The sequence below is a fragment of the Mustela nigripes genome, chromosome 6 (assembly GCF_022355385.1).
Source record: "Mustela nigripes isolate SB6536 chromosome 6, MUSNIG.SB6536, whole genome shotgun sequence".
Classification (NCBI taxonomy): domain Eukaryota; kingdom Metazoa; phylum Chordata; class Mammalia; order Carnivora; family Mustelidae; genus Mustela; species Mustela nigripes.
In genome coordinates, this window is record NC_081562.1 from 139,043,095 (window position 1) to 139,060,979 (window position 17,885).

At 34.6% G+C, this 17,885-nt stretch overlaps 1 protein-coding gene across 1 annotated transcript in view; it reads right to left on the reverse strand.

Moving 5' to 3' along the window:
* Positions 1 to 263: 263 nt before the first annotated feature.
* The window catches only part of KIF5B (kinesin family member 5B), a 46,516-nt gene continuing 28,894 nt past the window's right edge, over positions 264 to 17,885 (reverse strand). Inside the window, exons 15-26 of the mRNA XM_059404366.1 lie at positions 16,935 to 17,078; positions 12,740 to 12,928; positions 12,041 to 12,158; positions 11,446 to 11,507; positions 11,235 to 11,344; positions 10,262 to 10,363; positions 9,170 to 9,230; positions 8,986 to 9,057; positions 8,710 to 8,814; positions 7,594 to 7,810; positions 6,920 to 7,069; positions 264 to 2,770 (exon numbers count right to left, since the gene is read on the reverse strand). Coding sequence (XP_059260349.1) covers positions 6,939 to 7,069; positions 7,594 to 7,810; positions 8,710 to 8,814; positions 8,986 to 9,057; positions 9,170 to 9,230; positions 10,262 to 10,363; positions 11,235 to 11,344; positions 11,446 to 11,507; positions 12,041 to 12,158; positions 12,740 to 12,928; positions 16,935 to 17,078 — 1,311 coding nt within the window. The 3' untranslated portion in view covers positions 264 to 2,770; positions 6,920 to 6,938. The remainder of the gene's footprint in view (positions 2,771 to 6,919; positions 7,070 to 7,593; positions 7,811 to 8,709; positions 8,815 to 8,985; positions 9,058 to 9,169; positions 9,231 to 10,261; positions 10,364 to 11,234; positions 11,345 to 11,445; positions 11,508 to 12,040; positions 12,159 to 12,739; positions 12,929 to 16,934; positions 17,079 to 17,885) is intronic.

The following is a 17,885-nucleotide window of genomic DNA, read 5'->3' on the forward strand; positions in this document are numbered from 1 at the left end:
GGTTAATAAAACAATCGAGATCAGATGAACAGAATCATGCAGGAAGGCTACACTAAAGTAACAGGTGAGATTGAGGATTCACTTCTGGCTCTAATTTTTTAGCCTACATACTTAATACCCACTGTCCAAAGAGTATGCAATACATTAGGAAACAAAATATGAACGAATATAACATTTTAGTCACCACCTGCAAGACAAAGGCCACTCAGTCATATGAAATCAACCTAATACTTCACTAAATAAGTTTTAAGAAAGTTACAACATTTCAAAAAATTTTTCTTCTTTATTTAAACATAAAACACATTTACAGCATGCAGGTTAACTTAAAACTTAAAGATTATATGGCGTCTTCCCAAACCAATTATCTTTGAGTGTGTCTTCAAGCACTGAAAATAAACCAACATATTCCACAGGTATATTCAGATTCTTTTCTGTCACCTTCTATCAAATTGAAAGTTATGAACAGTAGCTTGCTTAAATTAGACAAATAATTTAATTGATCACCATGAATAAATATTACTTTTATTTCATTGAGTTTCTCTTCTGAACCATTTATCAATACCATTCAGAGGAACGTTAATAGTCAAAAAAAAAAAAAAAAAAAAAAAAAAGACACCGCAAATTGAAACAAGTGTCAATGTTCCAGATGATCAGAAATTTTATAAGAGTAAATCTTGTGTTTAATGACCTACCATAGCAAAAAGAGCAATTCACTGAAAAACTAATTTATGAAATTCTTTGTACACTTCGTGAAAGTCTGAAATTATAAATAGAAAAGAACCATTTCAGTATTTTAAAAAACCCTAACATTGTGAATTCTGAACCACATGCTAATTACAATTGTTTGTTACACAGCACCAATACCCGTGATACATCTTACAAGAATGAAACTACCATAATGTTCAGATAAAAGAGAAAAAAAATTCTGCTTCATTTAAGAATACTGCCAAAGAAGCAAGCTTTCTTTTGAAACAAAATAATGTCTATGTAAATGCAGCCCAACAGTTCTCCATTTAGAAAACTATCACCATAAATAGGCTATAGCACTTTCTTTTTTTTTTTTTTTTTTAAAGTTAACTGTATTACTTCAATCTTGCTGCACACCAAGTTTTCATCTCAATTTCTGGAGTGTTTCTTTTGACCAATCTGAAAAGCAACACCATCATTTTGAAGGTTGCAGACTACAACAGCAAGGACTTTTGAGTGTTAAAAAAATAAATAAATAAATTTATCTTTTAAATCAAAACTATTATAAAAGTGGAAATTACAATAGTTAAATAGAAAAATAAGCCAATTATGATCTGAGTCTTCTGACTATGGCTCCAAATTTAATACAAATATCTGTGTATAAAACTTTTTCAAAAAGTTAATTCTGCCAGCCAGATCCCAATACAGAATTTTCCAACTTTCTCTATTGACTGAATCACCTTAAAATCATCATTATCTGCAAATTTCTGCTAATATAAGTATAGTCACCCCACACACAGATGAGGCAAATATTTAAATCTCCCTCCCTACTACATTTTGAACTTCTGAAAATAAACTTTTGACGTCGTTTTATAAGCTGAGGAAGAAGTGGCAAAAATGGATACACTTAGTACAAATTACCAAATTATGGGCTATAGCCAACAAAATTTCTTTGAGGATTATTAGTGACTTGCACTTTGCTATTTCTAGACTAACTAAATAAGAAATAAATTATAGTGTATGACTTAATGTAGCAGGTTAAAAATACCTCAGGGATTTCAGACCAAAATTCACCTCTAGATTTATAAGCTCACCATTAAGTTCTCCACAATTTTTCTCAATTTCCATTGGCTATAAATTTAGATCAACCAATACAGTAGTTAAGAATATAAATGCTGTTTAAACCTGTAGTATCTTACTTCATTTCATTATAAGAAGATGACAAATCAGTATCTAATTCTTACATTAATTAACAGGCTCACCAGAATGAAGCAGAGTGTTTTCATTCCATCCCGCCATGTTGATTATAGAACTGGGAAGAGAAATAGAATTCCTTCTCCAAATCCTCTTTCTTAAATGGAGATTTGCTTTTGATATTATAAAATATTTCTATTCAAGATAATTCAGCAACAGGCATTTCATGAAGACAATTAATTAGCTGTGCTCAGTCTCAAATGCCTTGTTACGCAGTTTTAAGGTTTCAGTGCTCAAACAGTAGTTTTCAGAAGCAACTTCAGACACAGTACAAATAATTTTAACTCTGAAATCATTTCAAGGGATTTTAAAGTACAGTACTGACCTGGTAGATTTTGTGGGCATGTAGTGTTTTAGGTGGTGAAATTAAAGACATTTAATCTAAATGTTCCATTTTCCCTAAAGTAAGGAAGACATTTTATTAAGAAAAGTAAGAAGCAGTAGCAGCTAGGTAACTTAAACTGAGATTAAAAAACAAACACAAACAAACAAACAAACAAGTACAAAAAGCACAATCCTATATGGTACAATTAGCTTGGCACAATGAAGACTAAATTTAAGACACAAAAGACAAACTGTGTAATAAATAGAATCACAGTTGTAAACTGTCATCTTTTCCCCTCCTAAGACGCCAAAATTGCACTCTAGTTGTGTTGGGAAGCAGCAGAGTTTACAAGAAGAGTGGGTAGGAAACGGCTGTACAGGCCAGGTATAATTTATACATTAAAAAAGGGTTATAATTCTACAATTCCCAGGGGGTAGAGGTTATAGTCACTGAATGACTCTGCCTGATATTATGTCCTCTTCATTCTTCAATTATTTTCAACACCTGAAAATAGATGCAAAAAAATTATTTATATAAATTAGTTTAAAACAATCACAAAAAGAATGAAACAAGTAAATAAAACATAACAATATATTTAAAAACATTTTAGCCAATAGCTTAGACCACTTGCCCCCAAATGATTTGATCATTTTTCTTTTTACTTAGCTTCTGCTTCAAAGAAGCTCTTTGTTTTTATCTCCCCAAGAGAGTTATGAGTGAGCATATGTAGGAATTACATTAAAAAAAAAAAAAAAAAAAAAAAAGATGGTTAATAAAATGGAAGCCAGTGGACGGTGTCAGTGACATTCTTAAGCCAAAAACCATGATGTTATATTCATGGTAGCTGTAAAAAAAACAAAAAAACAAACCACTAAGAAGTGTGGGTTGGAGAGAGGGATAGGTAAAAACAAGATAGATACAGTAGGAAAAGAAGCAGTGAAATAAACAACTCCAGTTGTTGTCACCTGGTGGCATTCTTGTATTAAGCCGCCCATTTACCTGTGTGTTTAGGAAAACTCAACTTGTTTTTTTTTTTTTTTTTTAAAGATTTTATTTATTTATTTGACAGACAAGAGATCACAAGCAGGCAGAGAAGCAGGTAGACAGAGAGGAGGAAGCAGGCTCCCCGCTGAGCAGAGAGCCCAATGCGGGGCTTGATCCCATGACCCTGGGATCATGACCTGAGCCGAAGGCAGAGGCTTTAACCCACTGAGCCACCCAGGCACCCCAAAAGTCAACTTGTTGACAGTATTACGGAAGAAAGACAAACAGACATGTAAAACTGGGTTCTAACAGAATCGGTATTATTAACACATTGCTGTCTTCCCCAGAAATAAACCCAGTGTTTTGAAATGTTTTGCTTAATAAGTAAAAATAATTTAAACATTTTTCTACATATTATTCAACTTTTCAACAGTTTATCACTTATGAAGCTCATATACTCCGCAATCATGGTTTAAGACTGAATGATCCAAGGCTTTAAGAAATAAAAACCACTATCCTTCTGGACCAGCAATGAAACAATCCTGTAATCAACTATACTTCTATAATTACTACTTCAAGTCTTCAAACCCTAGTCTGGCTAGGTTAGCTATCCCCCTCATGTGCTAAACTGCTGTCATTACACTGGGATCAGCATTCTACTTTCTAGCTAAAACTTAAGTTATACATAACAAAAGGCCCTGGTCTAACCTCTCTGCAAACAAGATAGGAGTTCAAAGTTTACAAGTGAATTCTAATGCGAGGACAATACCCAAAAGGAATAAACTTTTATCTGTATCTCTATTTATGCTGTGAAAATCCCTTTGCCCACCTACACTTCCAGAAAAGGCAGCCTGCCTATTACCGAACAGCTGCTCTGTACTAGGTAACATCATTTTAACTTGCATAATTCTCAAAAGTGACTTACATTTCACTAACAAAGGGGCTCAGCAAGTTATTACTCCAAACAGGGAAAAACAGAGGCCGTCTCTAATTGGCAGGAAAGCAATCTACTGTATGTCTACGGATGTGACACAACACATACTAATTTATTTGGTAGTCTTGTTAAAGATGCTTACGCCCCACCTCGTAAAGCTTTCATTATATAGGGAATAGAGAAATAAGGCTATCACATATAGAAACACACCCAGAGGAGGCATATGCTCAAGGTAACTGGCCTAGTCTCCTCAGTAAACCAATGTCATTAAAAAGGGGGGATTTTTCTAGATTAAAAGAGACTTCAGAGGTCTAACTGAATGTAAACAGTGGTCATGGATTATACCGTGGTTTAGATAAACCTAAGGCCTTAGGCGGGAAAAAAACAATTAGAGAAATCCGAATATGGACTGGCATTAGATAGTATTAAAAATATTTTGTTGTATGCAATGTATTGTGGTTATGGAAAAAATGTTGTTTTATAGGTACATTAGTTTTAGACCACAGATACATAATTTATTTTCATGCTTAAGAAATTTAAAGGAGTGGGCGCCTGGGTGGCTCAGTGGGTTAAGCCGCTGCCTTCGGCTCAGGTCATGATCTCAGGGTCCTGGGATCGAGGCCCGAGTCGGGCTCTCTGCTCAGCAGGGAGCCTGCTTCCCTCTCTCTCTCTGCCTGCCTCTCCATCTACTTGTGATTTCTCTCTGTCAAATAAATAAATAAAATCTTAAAAAAAAGAAAAGAAATTTAAAGGAGTAAAAAAAAAAAAAAAGAAGTCAAATACTATAAAAAGTAATATGCTGATGGTCATAAAAATAGGAAAGTTGGGATTTAAACTGTCACTTTTCTAAACAACAAAAAACTGGAGTTTCTGCTATATGATGGAATACCAGCAGCTTACTACCTAGTTGTGTTGTACAAAAAAATGTTCAGAACATATTACTAAGTTAAAAAAGCAGGTTACAAGGGCATCTGGGTGGCTCAGTCGTTAAGCGTCTGCCTTTAGCTCAGGTCATGATCCCAGGGTCCTGGGATCGAGCCCCACATCAGGCTCCCTGCTCAGTGAGGAAACTGCTTCTCCTTCTCCCACTATCCCTGCTTGCGTTCCCTTTCTCATTGTGTCTCTCTCTCTGTCAAATAGATAAAATCCTTAAGAAAATAAATAAAAATTTAAAAAGCAGGCTACAAAGAAACATATGTACTAGGAGTAGTAGAAGAGTATTCATCAACAGTTTAAAATTAATTTTTAAAAGATCTTATTTATTTGTGAGAGAGAGAGCACAAGCAGGGGGAGCAGCAGGCAGAGGGAGAGGGAGAAGCAGGCTCCCCACCTGAACCACCCAGGTGTCCCTTGAAATTAATTTAAATATTCTAATATGCAAAGAAAGCACCAGAAAGATACAATGTATTGGACAGTATCTTTGGATGATATATATATCCTACTTTGCAGGTAGTCTTTATCCTCCTACAAGGAACAATCACTCATGTGATCAGAAACAGATTAAGACAAATCTGTTAGGAAAATCATTTGCAACAGATAAATGGAAAGGACAAAGAAATAACTTAAAAAAAAAAACCAATCCAAATTCTTTTTTTTTTTTTTTTTAAGATTTTATCTGACAGAGACAGAGATCACAAATAGGCAGAGAGAGCGAGGAAGCAGGATCCCTGCTGAGCAGAGGACCCTGAGATGGTGACCTGAGCCAAAGGCAGAGGCTTAACCCACTGAGCCACCCAGGCACCCCCGAAACAATCCGAGTTCTTAATAAATCAACAAGATGTTTATTTTGGACTATTAAAACGGAAGCTTAAAAACTATTAATATCCAGGGGCACCTGGGTGGCTCTGTCGGTTAAGCATCTGCCTTCGGTTCCAGCCATGATCCCACGGTTCTGGAATTGAGCCCCACATCGGGCTCCTTGCTCAGCGGGAGCCTGCTTCTCCCTCTCCTTCTGCCCCTTCCCACCACTCATGTGTGTCCGCTCTCTCTCCCGTTTCTCTCTCAAATAAATAAGTAAAATCTTAAAAAAAACCACAAAAAAACTATTAATATTCCATGCTGGCGAAGATGCAACAAAATGGACAGTATCCTTGGCTAATATGCAATTTGACCTAATCTTTCTGGCGAGCCATGTATTAAAATGTATCAAGAGCCTAAAATGGTTCACACTTTCTTGGGATGCCTAGGTGGCTCAGTGGGTCTTGCCTTCAGTTCAGATCTTGATCTCAGGGTCCTGGGATCAAGCCCTCCATCGGGCTCTCTGCTCAGCAGGAGCCTGCTTTTCCCTCTCTCTCTGCCTGCCTGTCTACTTGTAATCTCTCTTGCTGTCAAATAAATAAAATCTTAAAAAAAAAAAGTTCACACTTTCTTTTAATTCCACTTCTGGGAATCTTCTGAAAATAATCTAAAAGGTGAGGGGACACAAAAAGGTATTTCACACTTGAAATTCTCCAAATAGAAATTTCCATATATGAAATCTGAAATGTGACACATTTGATAATATAGAAAAAAATCAACTTAATTAAATGTCCAATAAAAGGGAATAGTTATAAACCATGCTATTCCACTAGACAGAATATAAGAGCTTTTAAAAACAATCCAGTATCTTACACATTAAAAAAAAAAACCCCAACTAATACGAAAATCCAAAAAAAGTAATATTTTTATTTTAATAATCAATGGCTGAACATTTCCATTTAGAGCTATAATTTAAAGGCCAGATTTAAACTACATACCTGTAGTAATGTGTAAAGATTACACTTGTTTGCCTCCTCCACCTCGAACTGCTACTGGCTGGCTGTTCTGAACAAATGCACCTCCTCCACGAATTGCACTTGGATGAGTTGGAGAAGCCGCTGGATGTTGCCCGGGACGAATAGGCTTAGCTAATATGAAAAAGAAGAACTGACTTTAGAATAAATCTTAACACATGACTGTAGTGACAGTTTAGGTCTCTCCTTTTCATTCACAATTCCCAAATGTGGTTTTTCTTTGCTATTCTGTTCCTCAGAAAATTTTCTTTTTGGTTATGACCTTTTCACCGGGACCTATATAATCCCTAGCCTCTTAAAAACCTTATTCCTCTATGAATGATTACTCTAAAGCATGTAATATTATTACTGACCACTTATTTTCTTGCAAGTCTCTCTTTGCTTTAGGAATGCTCTCTATATAGTTTCACCACTTCTGACCATTCCTGCATGGCCATCTAGTTCTCATTTATTTTCTTGTCCTGTGAATGTAGCTATCCCTCAATCTGCTCTTTATGCCCAACAATGCCACTCTTTGGTAAATTAGAAATACAATACCTCCATAACAACACATAATCAATCAATCAGATTATGTTTTCAAGAAAATAAAAACATTCAAACCAAGCAAAGTTTAAAAGGTTTTAATGTGTTCTACTAACCAATTTGTGCAGAATGTCCTCTTCTGGCCATATTCTTTGACCTGACTGCTTCCTTTATACGATCTACTTCTTGCTGATAGCGTTTGCGATCACGAGATGCATTTTCTTTGGCTTCTTTCAGTGCTGACTCCAAAGCTTTCACTCTTTCGGCTGTAGCTCTAAGTCGCTTTTCCAACTTAGGAAGTTCACAGCGAAGATCTGCATTATCACGTACCAACTACAAGTACATAAAGAAAATAAGTAGTTTAGCTTTAACAAGATGATTTGAGAAAATACAAACATTTCATAATTTCTCTTTAGAAAAAAAAGTAAAACTACATGTTATATTAACATTTTCCATTTAGCCAATTTAACTTAGGCAGCAACACACAAAGAATACATACATCCATGCATATAATCTATATATGTATTTCTTACAGATATAATTTCACTCAATTTTGGGGGGCGCAAGGGGAAATTATTTTGTCTCCTCACTAGGCAATGACCATAAGGTGTAACAGTGTTAGGTCTCTTAAATAAGGTACTAATCTGGTAAATACCATTTTAAGCATTAAAATAAGTGTGGAAAGCAAAACCGCTAAAAATTCCCTTTACTCTAGTACAAACATCACACTTATATGAACAAAGATGTGCAATTCCGTATGCTAAAAAACTTTAAAAATAATTAAATCACATATTATAAGCCACAAAAAAGCAAAACAACAAAAACAAAGACCCACACAATAAGCACAATTTTTTAAAAAAATGAACTGCCTCATTATTTCATATAGTTCACACTCTGGGGCATTAAATGACAGACAAAAATTACTGTATTTTAACTGCAAAGTCCTATTTACTAAATATTTAAAAATTATCATGAATAAGTACGAAAAACTGACATGCCTGAAATCCTAGAAAATAAATACCCATTTTCATTGGCCTCTTGATAATAGGGTTGTTAAAAACATTAACTTCCCTAAAAATTGCTAGTGATTTATTTATATAATTGTTAGATAAAGCAATAGAATAGCTCAGGGCATGAAAATTCCTTAGACCTCGGAAATACTCAAACACTTGCCATTCCTCAATTATTTTCTTATAATTTTGCAGTTACCTATAAAATAGATTCTTTGTTACCTGTTTGTGCACTTTAGTGAGTTGTTCAAGGTTATTTTCAAGAAAGGAGATCTTTTGCTTTTGAGCAGCACTGCCTCCAGTGTCATCAGAATCGATCTCGGCACTCTTAAGAAAAGAAGGTCAATGAATACTATGAAAACACTGAAAGTTAAAAATTCTAACCTCATCTATACAAAAATTGTTATGACAACGTAAAGTTACTCACTTACAGATATAAATAATTAGACATAGTGAGCACCACTTATATAAATACCCACCTCAGTATTATCTTATTACCTTTTTAACTCTGGTGGCGAGGTCCTGAACAAAGAGTTTCCGCAGGTTGTGTAAAGTCTGAAGTTCTTTTGCCTTGAATTAAGAACAGCAATGTTTTTGGAATTTGGTCTTTAAATATTTAGTATAACCAAGGGGAAACCCATTAAACATCCCACCATCTTATTTATTTTCGAGCTTTTCTTACCACTGTCTCTTCCAAACCCTTCAAATCTTGTCTTGCTTGTTCTCGTCTATCTTGCATGACTCTAAACAGCAGAAAATACATATTTTCAACTCTGATTCCATGAAGTTAGTTTTATTTTCAAATAAATTTTACACGCCTTACAATCTCCTTCTAAATCTATAGTTTATTAGACAAAAAACTTACTACTACAGCAGTGTAGAGATGAAATAAAATGTAGCAGAATTCAAAGAATTAGGAAGGAATGGTTCTTATATTTTAGAATATACCACACAGAACACACTAACTACTATTTATCCAAAATAATTCTGCTTAAACTTGGAATTATAAATTATTGAAGACTAAAACATTTTATGTATTTCATATTAAAATTATTCTAAACAGAACTACGGTTGAGATTTGGCAGTTTGTATAACACCAACTCTGAAAGCTGGTCCTGACATGTGACCGTACTAATAAGAGCAGTTCCATTTGTAAATCATCTGTCATAAATTCAAGAAGTGAGAAGTTATAGTCATGAGTTTTCTACCTGCTGAGATTCTAGAAAACTGAGTACTAAGTATCTCTCAGTACACCAGGTAAAAGAAATGAGGAACACTTCTTTTTAAATTTCACAGAAGGCTTTTGTGGCAGATTCTGAAATCTTCTAAATGACTTAATGATATTTAAGGTATATTTTTATAATGAAATCCTGACAGAAGTCTGGGCCTGCCATCAGTGAAGAATATAGGACCTTGCAAATTTTAAGGTATATATTAAAATTCAGAAGGTTTAAGAAAAATATCCTTTAGCTGATAAAAACTTAAAAATGTGTCCACTGGGTACATCCAAGAGCAATGCCTGCAGTCCTCTAATTTACTTTTGATTTTTTTTTTTTTTTTAAGATTTTATTTACTTATTTGAGAGAGAGAGACAGTGAGAGAAGAGAGAGAAAGCACGTGAGAGCAAGTAGCAGACTCCTGGCTGAGCAGAGGGAGCCTGACACAGGGCTCAAGCACAGTCACGACCCAAGATGAAAGCAGACATTTAACTGACTGAACCAATCACATGCCCCCAGTTGTTAGTTTTTAAATTTGAATTAAAACATTTACTCACGTAAGTTCATGTAGTTTTCTGCTCTTTTCCTGATCTGTAGCTTTCAACTTCTCATGCTCTACTCTTAGACGTTCCTGCTCTAACATCATTTTCTGGTTTTGGCTGACAAAAGGAAAAACGTAACACAATATCAATATAAAAAAAACTATCAATTTTCTGAGTGGCACCATTAAAATTCTTTCAAATTCTTAAATTCCATCCTTTCTCTACTAAAATACTCAAGACCACCTGTAATCCTGTCCCCCACAGGGGAAGGAAGAGGACCTGGCTACTTTTAGTCATGAAATATTTCTCATATTTTGGTTTGAAGCCATGAATCTCATTCTGTATTTATCATTAAGGCATTAACATTAAGACCCACATATCAAAATTTGTCACCATTTTTTGTTACTCTCCTCTGGTTCCTACTCAAATCATGATTTAGTTGCAGACCTCCAATTTTTATAAATTCTAGGCTATGTATACATACAGCCATGGAAACACAGAAAATGAAAAACCAAAAATACAATTGTTTTTTTTAAAGTTCTTGAATTAAAATAAAAACTTAAAAAAAAAAAACTCCAACCTTCTAAAACCCACATTTCCAAAAATTTTTCTCTGTTAGGGAATTTTTAAAAAGGAAGTTGATTTTTAAAATCCTTTTTTCTTTTTTAAGATTTTATTTATTTGAGAGAGGGAGAATGAGAGGGAGAAACAGAATCCCCAGTAAGCAGGGAGCCTTGACATGGGGCTCAATCCCATAACCCTGAGATCATGACTGGAGTCAAACTGAGCCACCCAGGTACCCAATTTTCTGAAAATTTCACCTGGAACTTAGAAGTTATGCTCTTAACTAAAAAGATTCTTTACGTGCAAGGCAAAATGAAAATTTTCAATGAAAAATGGACACTTCTGAAAAGATAGTATTTCCTCTTGCTAAACAATCTTTTTGAGTTAGTTTCTAATATCTCAGAGGGAAGAAAAGTATACTTACTCTTGAAGATCAGTGATGAGTTTTTCTTTTGCCTCAACTTCATCTCTCAAACTACTAATCTGTTTTTGATGTGTTTCTCTGTGGCTTTGGATCTGCTGTTCAACCGCTTGCTGAAGTTATTGGGAGAAAAGGATTTAAATCAGATTAATCAAGATTAAGAATAAGAACAATGGATTAAAGTCATTAGAATCCAACGTTACAGCAAACTTGCCTTAACTTCATTTGCAGTCTGAACCTTATTTAAGTGCTCCTTTTCCATCTCATGTACTTTCTCTGTTTGGGTAGAGAGAAAATAGGGAAGAAATAAGCCTTAAAGTCCTTCCTATATACCAAGGAGTCAAAGGTTTTATGAAGGATCTGTTGCTTGGCAGTACTTGATTTTAAATTATCTAAATGCTCCATAGTATATCTTGCTCTCCGGCCTCAGAACATGTTTACTAATAATATAGTTATAGCCTTTATGTTGATATTTTAGCTTATTTTCTTTGCCTAATCCTGGAACAGATGGGTTATGGCATGGTAGGGGCTAAAATAGCTTTCTCTATCCCCCTATGTTAAGATTTATACACCGCCCTCACCCCCCACCACACACACCCCTCATAACTTTGTGGGAAATTCCTAGATTGGCCACTTCCATATTCAAACACAATTTTAAAAATAGGTTTCAAAACCATTTTAAAATATATTATTTCTGTTCTAAGTTATCCATATTCCCACTACTTTCAGTGTAAATTTAATTTACTACAATTATACTAAAGAAAGAACCAATATATGTAGAACTCATAAAAAAAATCAAAAGTTAATACCTTGTGCTCGAAGCTGGACTAGTTCTTCACTGAGGGAATCAACTGATTCCTCTAGCTGTCTTTTCTTTTGCTCCACATTTTGAAGGTATTCAGTCAATGATTTGATTTTGGCTTCATGCTTTTGGGAAAAATGTACTGATATGAAGTGCCAAAAAATAAAAATCTCATGCACATTTTTCTTAGGAATAATCTGAACTTAGCAGGTTTTCTCTGTATATCTAAACATGTAATATTACAATGATAATTTAATTAAGGAAACGGTCCCCTGTATAGCTTACAACACTTGCAAACTATGGTACTGAAGGCAGAAATAGGCAATATCCTTACTAGTCTCTCCGTCTAACATTACTCTTTTCCCCTACTTCTACAACTCCTATCTTGGATGAATGGCCTCATCCATTCAGTTGCCAAAGCCAGAAAAATGGTTCTGTAGTTGTCTACCCCAGAATTCTTCTAGATTTTTCAAAAGCCAAATCAGTCACATTTTCTAGCAAATTTCTATATATAACATATACATGTCACTAAATATAATGCAGTTAAATTCACTCACATACTGCAGTGAACGAGGGAAGAACTAATTGACCTTTTTACTGTTATCCAAAATAACCCACAGAAGGTCATTTTCCTTAAAATTTTTATAATCAATAAAATGTATATATGGCTGTTCAAAGTGAAGAAACTTTGTTCTGTTATACATACTTGAGAGATACGAAGCTGGCATGCTGCTAATTCCTTTTCATTTTCTTCCATTTTTTTGTTGCTCTCAGTTTGTGTGCTTTCTAACTGTTTGCAGCGTTTTACCATTGTTTTTACTTCTGACTTCATTTTGCTAATGTAGAGCCTTGCAACAGTGAACTCTTCATCTATCATGCCAGTTCCTTCAGGCTGCTGTAAGAAAAAAATAAAATAAAAAATTAAAACCGAAAGTGTCCAGTTTGTGGTTACCTAATTAGACTCTAAAATCTTTTAACAAAATAAGTATTACCCAATATTCATTAAAAAGTATGGAGTTTTTCTTTCATTAAATATTGTTCTTAATAAAGGATAAATAAACTTAGCTTAATTTTTACCTTTCTTGTTTTCTAAAACTTAATGTTAATACATGCTTACAAGGGAAAACAACAAATGCAACCTAAAAACAAACTGAAGACACTGCCTCTTTCAATTTTTAGATTTCCTCTTCACTGATAATCATATGTAAGCCCAGTATAAAACTTAGTAATGATGTTTAGGGGCAGAGAAAGGATGACTTTTAAGTTCAATAAAGAAGAACCGTGGTGACTGTATATTCCCTAAGTTTCATTAAAAATTCCAGTACAGTATTCAATGTCAAAATTAAGTGGAGCTTGAGAAGAAATAAGACTACCTTTGTTTGTAGAAGACAGGATTGTTTAAAAAACAACAACATCTAGAAACAGTAAGCCATTATAGTTAATATTGCAGAATACAAGATTAACTTAAGAAAAGTCACATTCTTATATCAGCAATGAAGAAGGGAATGTGAAATTTAAAAAACAGTGCGGGTGCTTGGGTGGCTCTGTGGGTTAAGTTGCTGCCTTCGGCTCAGGTCATGATCTCAGGGTCCTGAGATCGAGTCCCGCATCGGGCTCTCTGCTCGGCAGGGAGCCTGCTTCCCTCTCTCTTTCTCTCTGCCTACTTGTGATCTCTCTGTCAAATAAATAAATAAAATCTTAAAAAAAAAAAAAAAAAAACCAGTGGCACAGACATTAGAATGAAAAGAAAAAAGTAATACTTAGGCATAAATGTAATATAGCAAATATAAAATCAATAATGCAAATCAATGAAGAACGAAACAAAATGGGAAATATTCCATATTCATCGATAGAAAGACTCAATATTAAGATGTCAGTTCTTCCCAACTTGATCTACGGATTTAACATAATCGTAATAACAATCCCTGCAAGTTTATCAACAGACACTAACTAAAGTTTAAAGGGAAAGGCAAAAAACCTGAATAGCCAAACACTACTAAAGAACAAAGTCAGAGGATTGATACTACTCAACTTCAAGATTTATTTTAAAGCTTGAGTAATCAAGATGGTGTGGGACTGGCAAAAGAACAGATGGTAACTGGAACAGAACAGAGCCCAGGAACAGACGCACACAAATACAGTCATTCCATCTCTGACAAAGGGGCAAAGGCAATTCAGGGGACAAAGGACAGTTTTTTCAATGAGCTGTCACAGAAAAACTATCAATCCAGATGTAAATAACAAAGCTTGACAGACCTTATACCTTACAGAAAAAAGAAAACTCCAAATGGATCACAGACCTAAATGTAAATTATATAAAACCAAAAATCTCCAAAACAGGAGAAAATCTAGGTGACCTTAGGTTTGGACATGAGTTTTAGATACAATGCCAAAAAACTCAACCCTCAAAGAAAGAATTTGTAAGCTAAACTTTATTAAAATTAAAAACTTCTGCTCTGTAAAAGACACTGTTAAGAGAATGAAAAGATAAGCCACAGACTGGAAGGAATATGTGCAAAACGCTTACCTGTAAAGGACTGCTACCCACAACATACAGAGATCTCTTTAAAACTCAAGATAAGAAAACAAACAATCCCACTGCAAATTAAAACAGTAAGATAATACTATACATATACATCTCAAACCAAAAAACTGATGACCTCAAATACTTGTCAGCATGTGAAGTAACAAGAGCGCTCATTTGCTGCTGACAGGAATAATACAAAATGCTACAGCCACTTTGGGGGTTTCTTATAAAGCCAATTCTTAACGTATGTTCTAGCAATTATGCTCCTAGGTATTTTTACCCAACTGAATTGAAAAGTTATGTCCACAGGAAAATTTGCATACGAATGTTTATAGCAGCTTTATGTGTAATGGCCAAAGACCTCAAGTAACCAAGATGGCCCTTGATAGAGGAATGGATAAACTGGTATATCCACACAGCGGAGTATCTGGTGATAAAAGAAATGAGCTATCAAGCCATGAAATAACTTAACTGCATGTTGCTAAGAAAAGCCAGTTGAAAATGAAAAATACTGTATGATTCCAACTATATGGTATTTTGAAAAAGGCAAAACTATACCAGAAAAGATTACACTGGCTGTTGTTCAGGGGAGAGAGGTTAATAGGGCAAAAAGCACAAGGGATTTGTAAAGGAGGTGAAAACTGTTCTCTCTATATATATCTATATATATATTTTGTAACATGCATCTGTTAAAATCCATTAAGTGTACGACACAAAGAGTGAATCATGATGTAAAAACCACAAAGTTAATAAAGCAAAAGCAATGCTTAATGATGATGTTAAGAGGAAAAGAATTACATACAAATGACAAAAATACTGAGAATTATTTTTTCTTTCTTTCTTTTTTTTTTCAAAGAACCTATTTGTGAGGCTGACTTAGATCAAAATGCTATAATGGTACAGTGAAAAAAAACAGTCTAGGGAGTCAAGGAACCTGTATTTTATCAATCGCGCTGCCACCGAAAAGAAACAATTCCTTCTCTTTTCTCTCTATTTACCACTTTTTCACTTAAATTAAGACTTAGTTGAACATAAAATGGAAAGACTTTTCTAAAAAGAAGCTGCGGGCGCATCAGTGGTTCAGAAAGCTAAACATCTGCTTTTGGTTGAGGTCATAACCCTGGGTTGTGGGATTGAGCCCCATCTCAGGCTCCTGGCTCACCAGGGAGCCTTGCTTCTCCCTTTCACCCTGCACATTCTCTCTGTCCCTCAAATGAAATAAAATCTTAATAAATAAATAAATAAATAAATAAATAAAAAGAAGACGCAAATCTAGAACAAATTTTGAACACCTATCTCGTGTTTAATGGTATGAAGTAAAATTTACTTTTTCATCCCCGAAGAGTCCCACATAGCTCTATCATATTAGTTCACCCTCAATATTCAGATGGAACATTCTGGAGGGAAGTAGAGTAAGTCAAGTCACCCAGTATTTAACATTTTTCTTTTGTGTCAATGGCATGAGCCAACATTAAAAAATGATTAGGAGACGAATCCTCCATCAACACACAGCAGCTTTGAATAACAATTAACAGAAGGAATGTGTACTCCATATTGGAAACTTTTATTTCATTTTCAAATCTTGTTAAACTGGGCATCTTATTCTTAGTAGGCTGTCACAATAAACCCTAGTGTAAGTTTGTTCTTTATTACATAATTAAGCTTTAATCAAGAAGAAAAAGTCCAAACAAATACCTACTGCAACATACAAATCTTTCGTATTATATACATGTGTTTGCAGTTAAGAGTTTTAGTTTGCTTTTTTTGGTCTAAGTTTTAAAATTTACGAGGTCACTAATCTTTTCTTCTTATCACATGCCCAGTGCTAACATAACCAATGTTAGCATCTTAAAAAAGATTAGAAAGAATAAAAGACATATAAGTACTGCAACATTTTGATTACTAGTAACTCTGAAGTTCAAGGTAGTATTCTCTCTACTGTTACATGTCTGAAATTTTTCACAATAGAACTTTAAAATTAGTAGTGCTCATCTTTTTTTATCTTTTCAAACATTTAAAAGCAACCACAGGCCAATTCATTTATGAGTTAACTCCCTGAGCTAATCTTCACTGTTCCCCAGTTATATACTTTCATGTACAGTAATTTATTAACATGATCTCTAAATGTAAAATCATTACATGGTAGAGAAAAGAACCAAACAGGGATCCAAATAAATGATACTGCTTTTGAGCATCTCATATTCTCTTCCTCTTTCCTCACCTATTTAAAATGAAATTAATAGCTACATCTTCTACACATTGTTGTTTTGAATGAGATAATGGGTATGAAAAGAACTTTGTAAAAGTTAAGTAGTAAACAGAAGTATGAGTTCTCTACTGATAATCATACTTAGTATTTGGTTAGTATACTTACCTTTACGTCATTATTTCCTACAGCAATTCCGATTTCTGCAAGGTCTTTTAGTAAAGATGCCATCATCTCAGCAGCTCGTTTCTTCTGGTGGTTGGTCATTTCCTTAAGTTTCTGAAGTTCAGCATCTATACTTGCTAAGGTTGCCTAACAGAACCCAAAACAAAAGGCACAGTTAAACCTAGTAAGTGAAAGATTACTTCAAATATTGACAGGTATTTCAGTTCACCCAGGACTCACAAAAGCATTATTTTCTATACTGAGTTCTGGGATAGCTCCCAATTTATTTATTTATTTATTTATTTATTTATTTATTTATTTATTTTTTAAAGATTTTATTTTATTTTATTTGACAGAGAGAGATCACAGGTAGGTAGAGAGGCTGGCAGAGAGAGAGAGAGAGAGGGAAGCAGGCTCCCTGCTGAGCAGAGAGCCCGATGTGGGACTCAATCCCAGGACCCTGAGATCATGACCTGAGCCGAAGGCAGCGGCTTAACCCACTGAGCCACCCAGGCGCCCCGATAGCTCCCAATTTAAACTTAGAAAATATTTTAGACCTAGCAGACTCTGTAAAGTAGCCAGATTATGCTCTTTGAAAACCAGACAGTTTGTACCATTTCACTATATATTTTTTTAAAGATTTTATTTATTTAGTTGAGAATGAAAGAGCAGGAGAACACAGGCAGGGGGAGAGGCAGAAGCAGAGGGAGGAACCCAACATGGGTCTCCATCCCAGAGCTGAAGGCAGTTGCCCAACCAACCGAGCCACCTAAGCATCCCCCCATTTCACTAATTTTTGAGACTGGGTTATGTTTTCTACCTAGAAGTGAGAAACTTCCAAAATAATTAGATTGAATTTTCTTTTATTACCATAGTATATGTCTTATCTTTGGAAACAGAGTCTGAGCAAAATAATGTAAGAATAGAACTGAATTTTGTGTGTTTTATCTATTT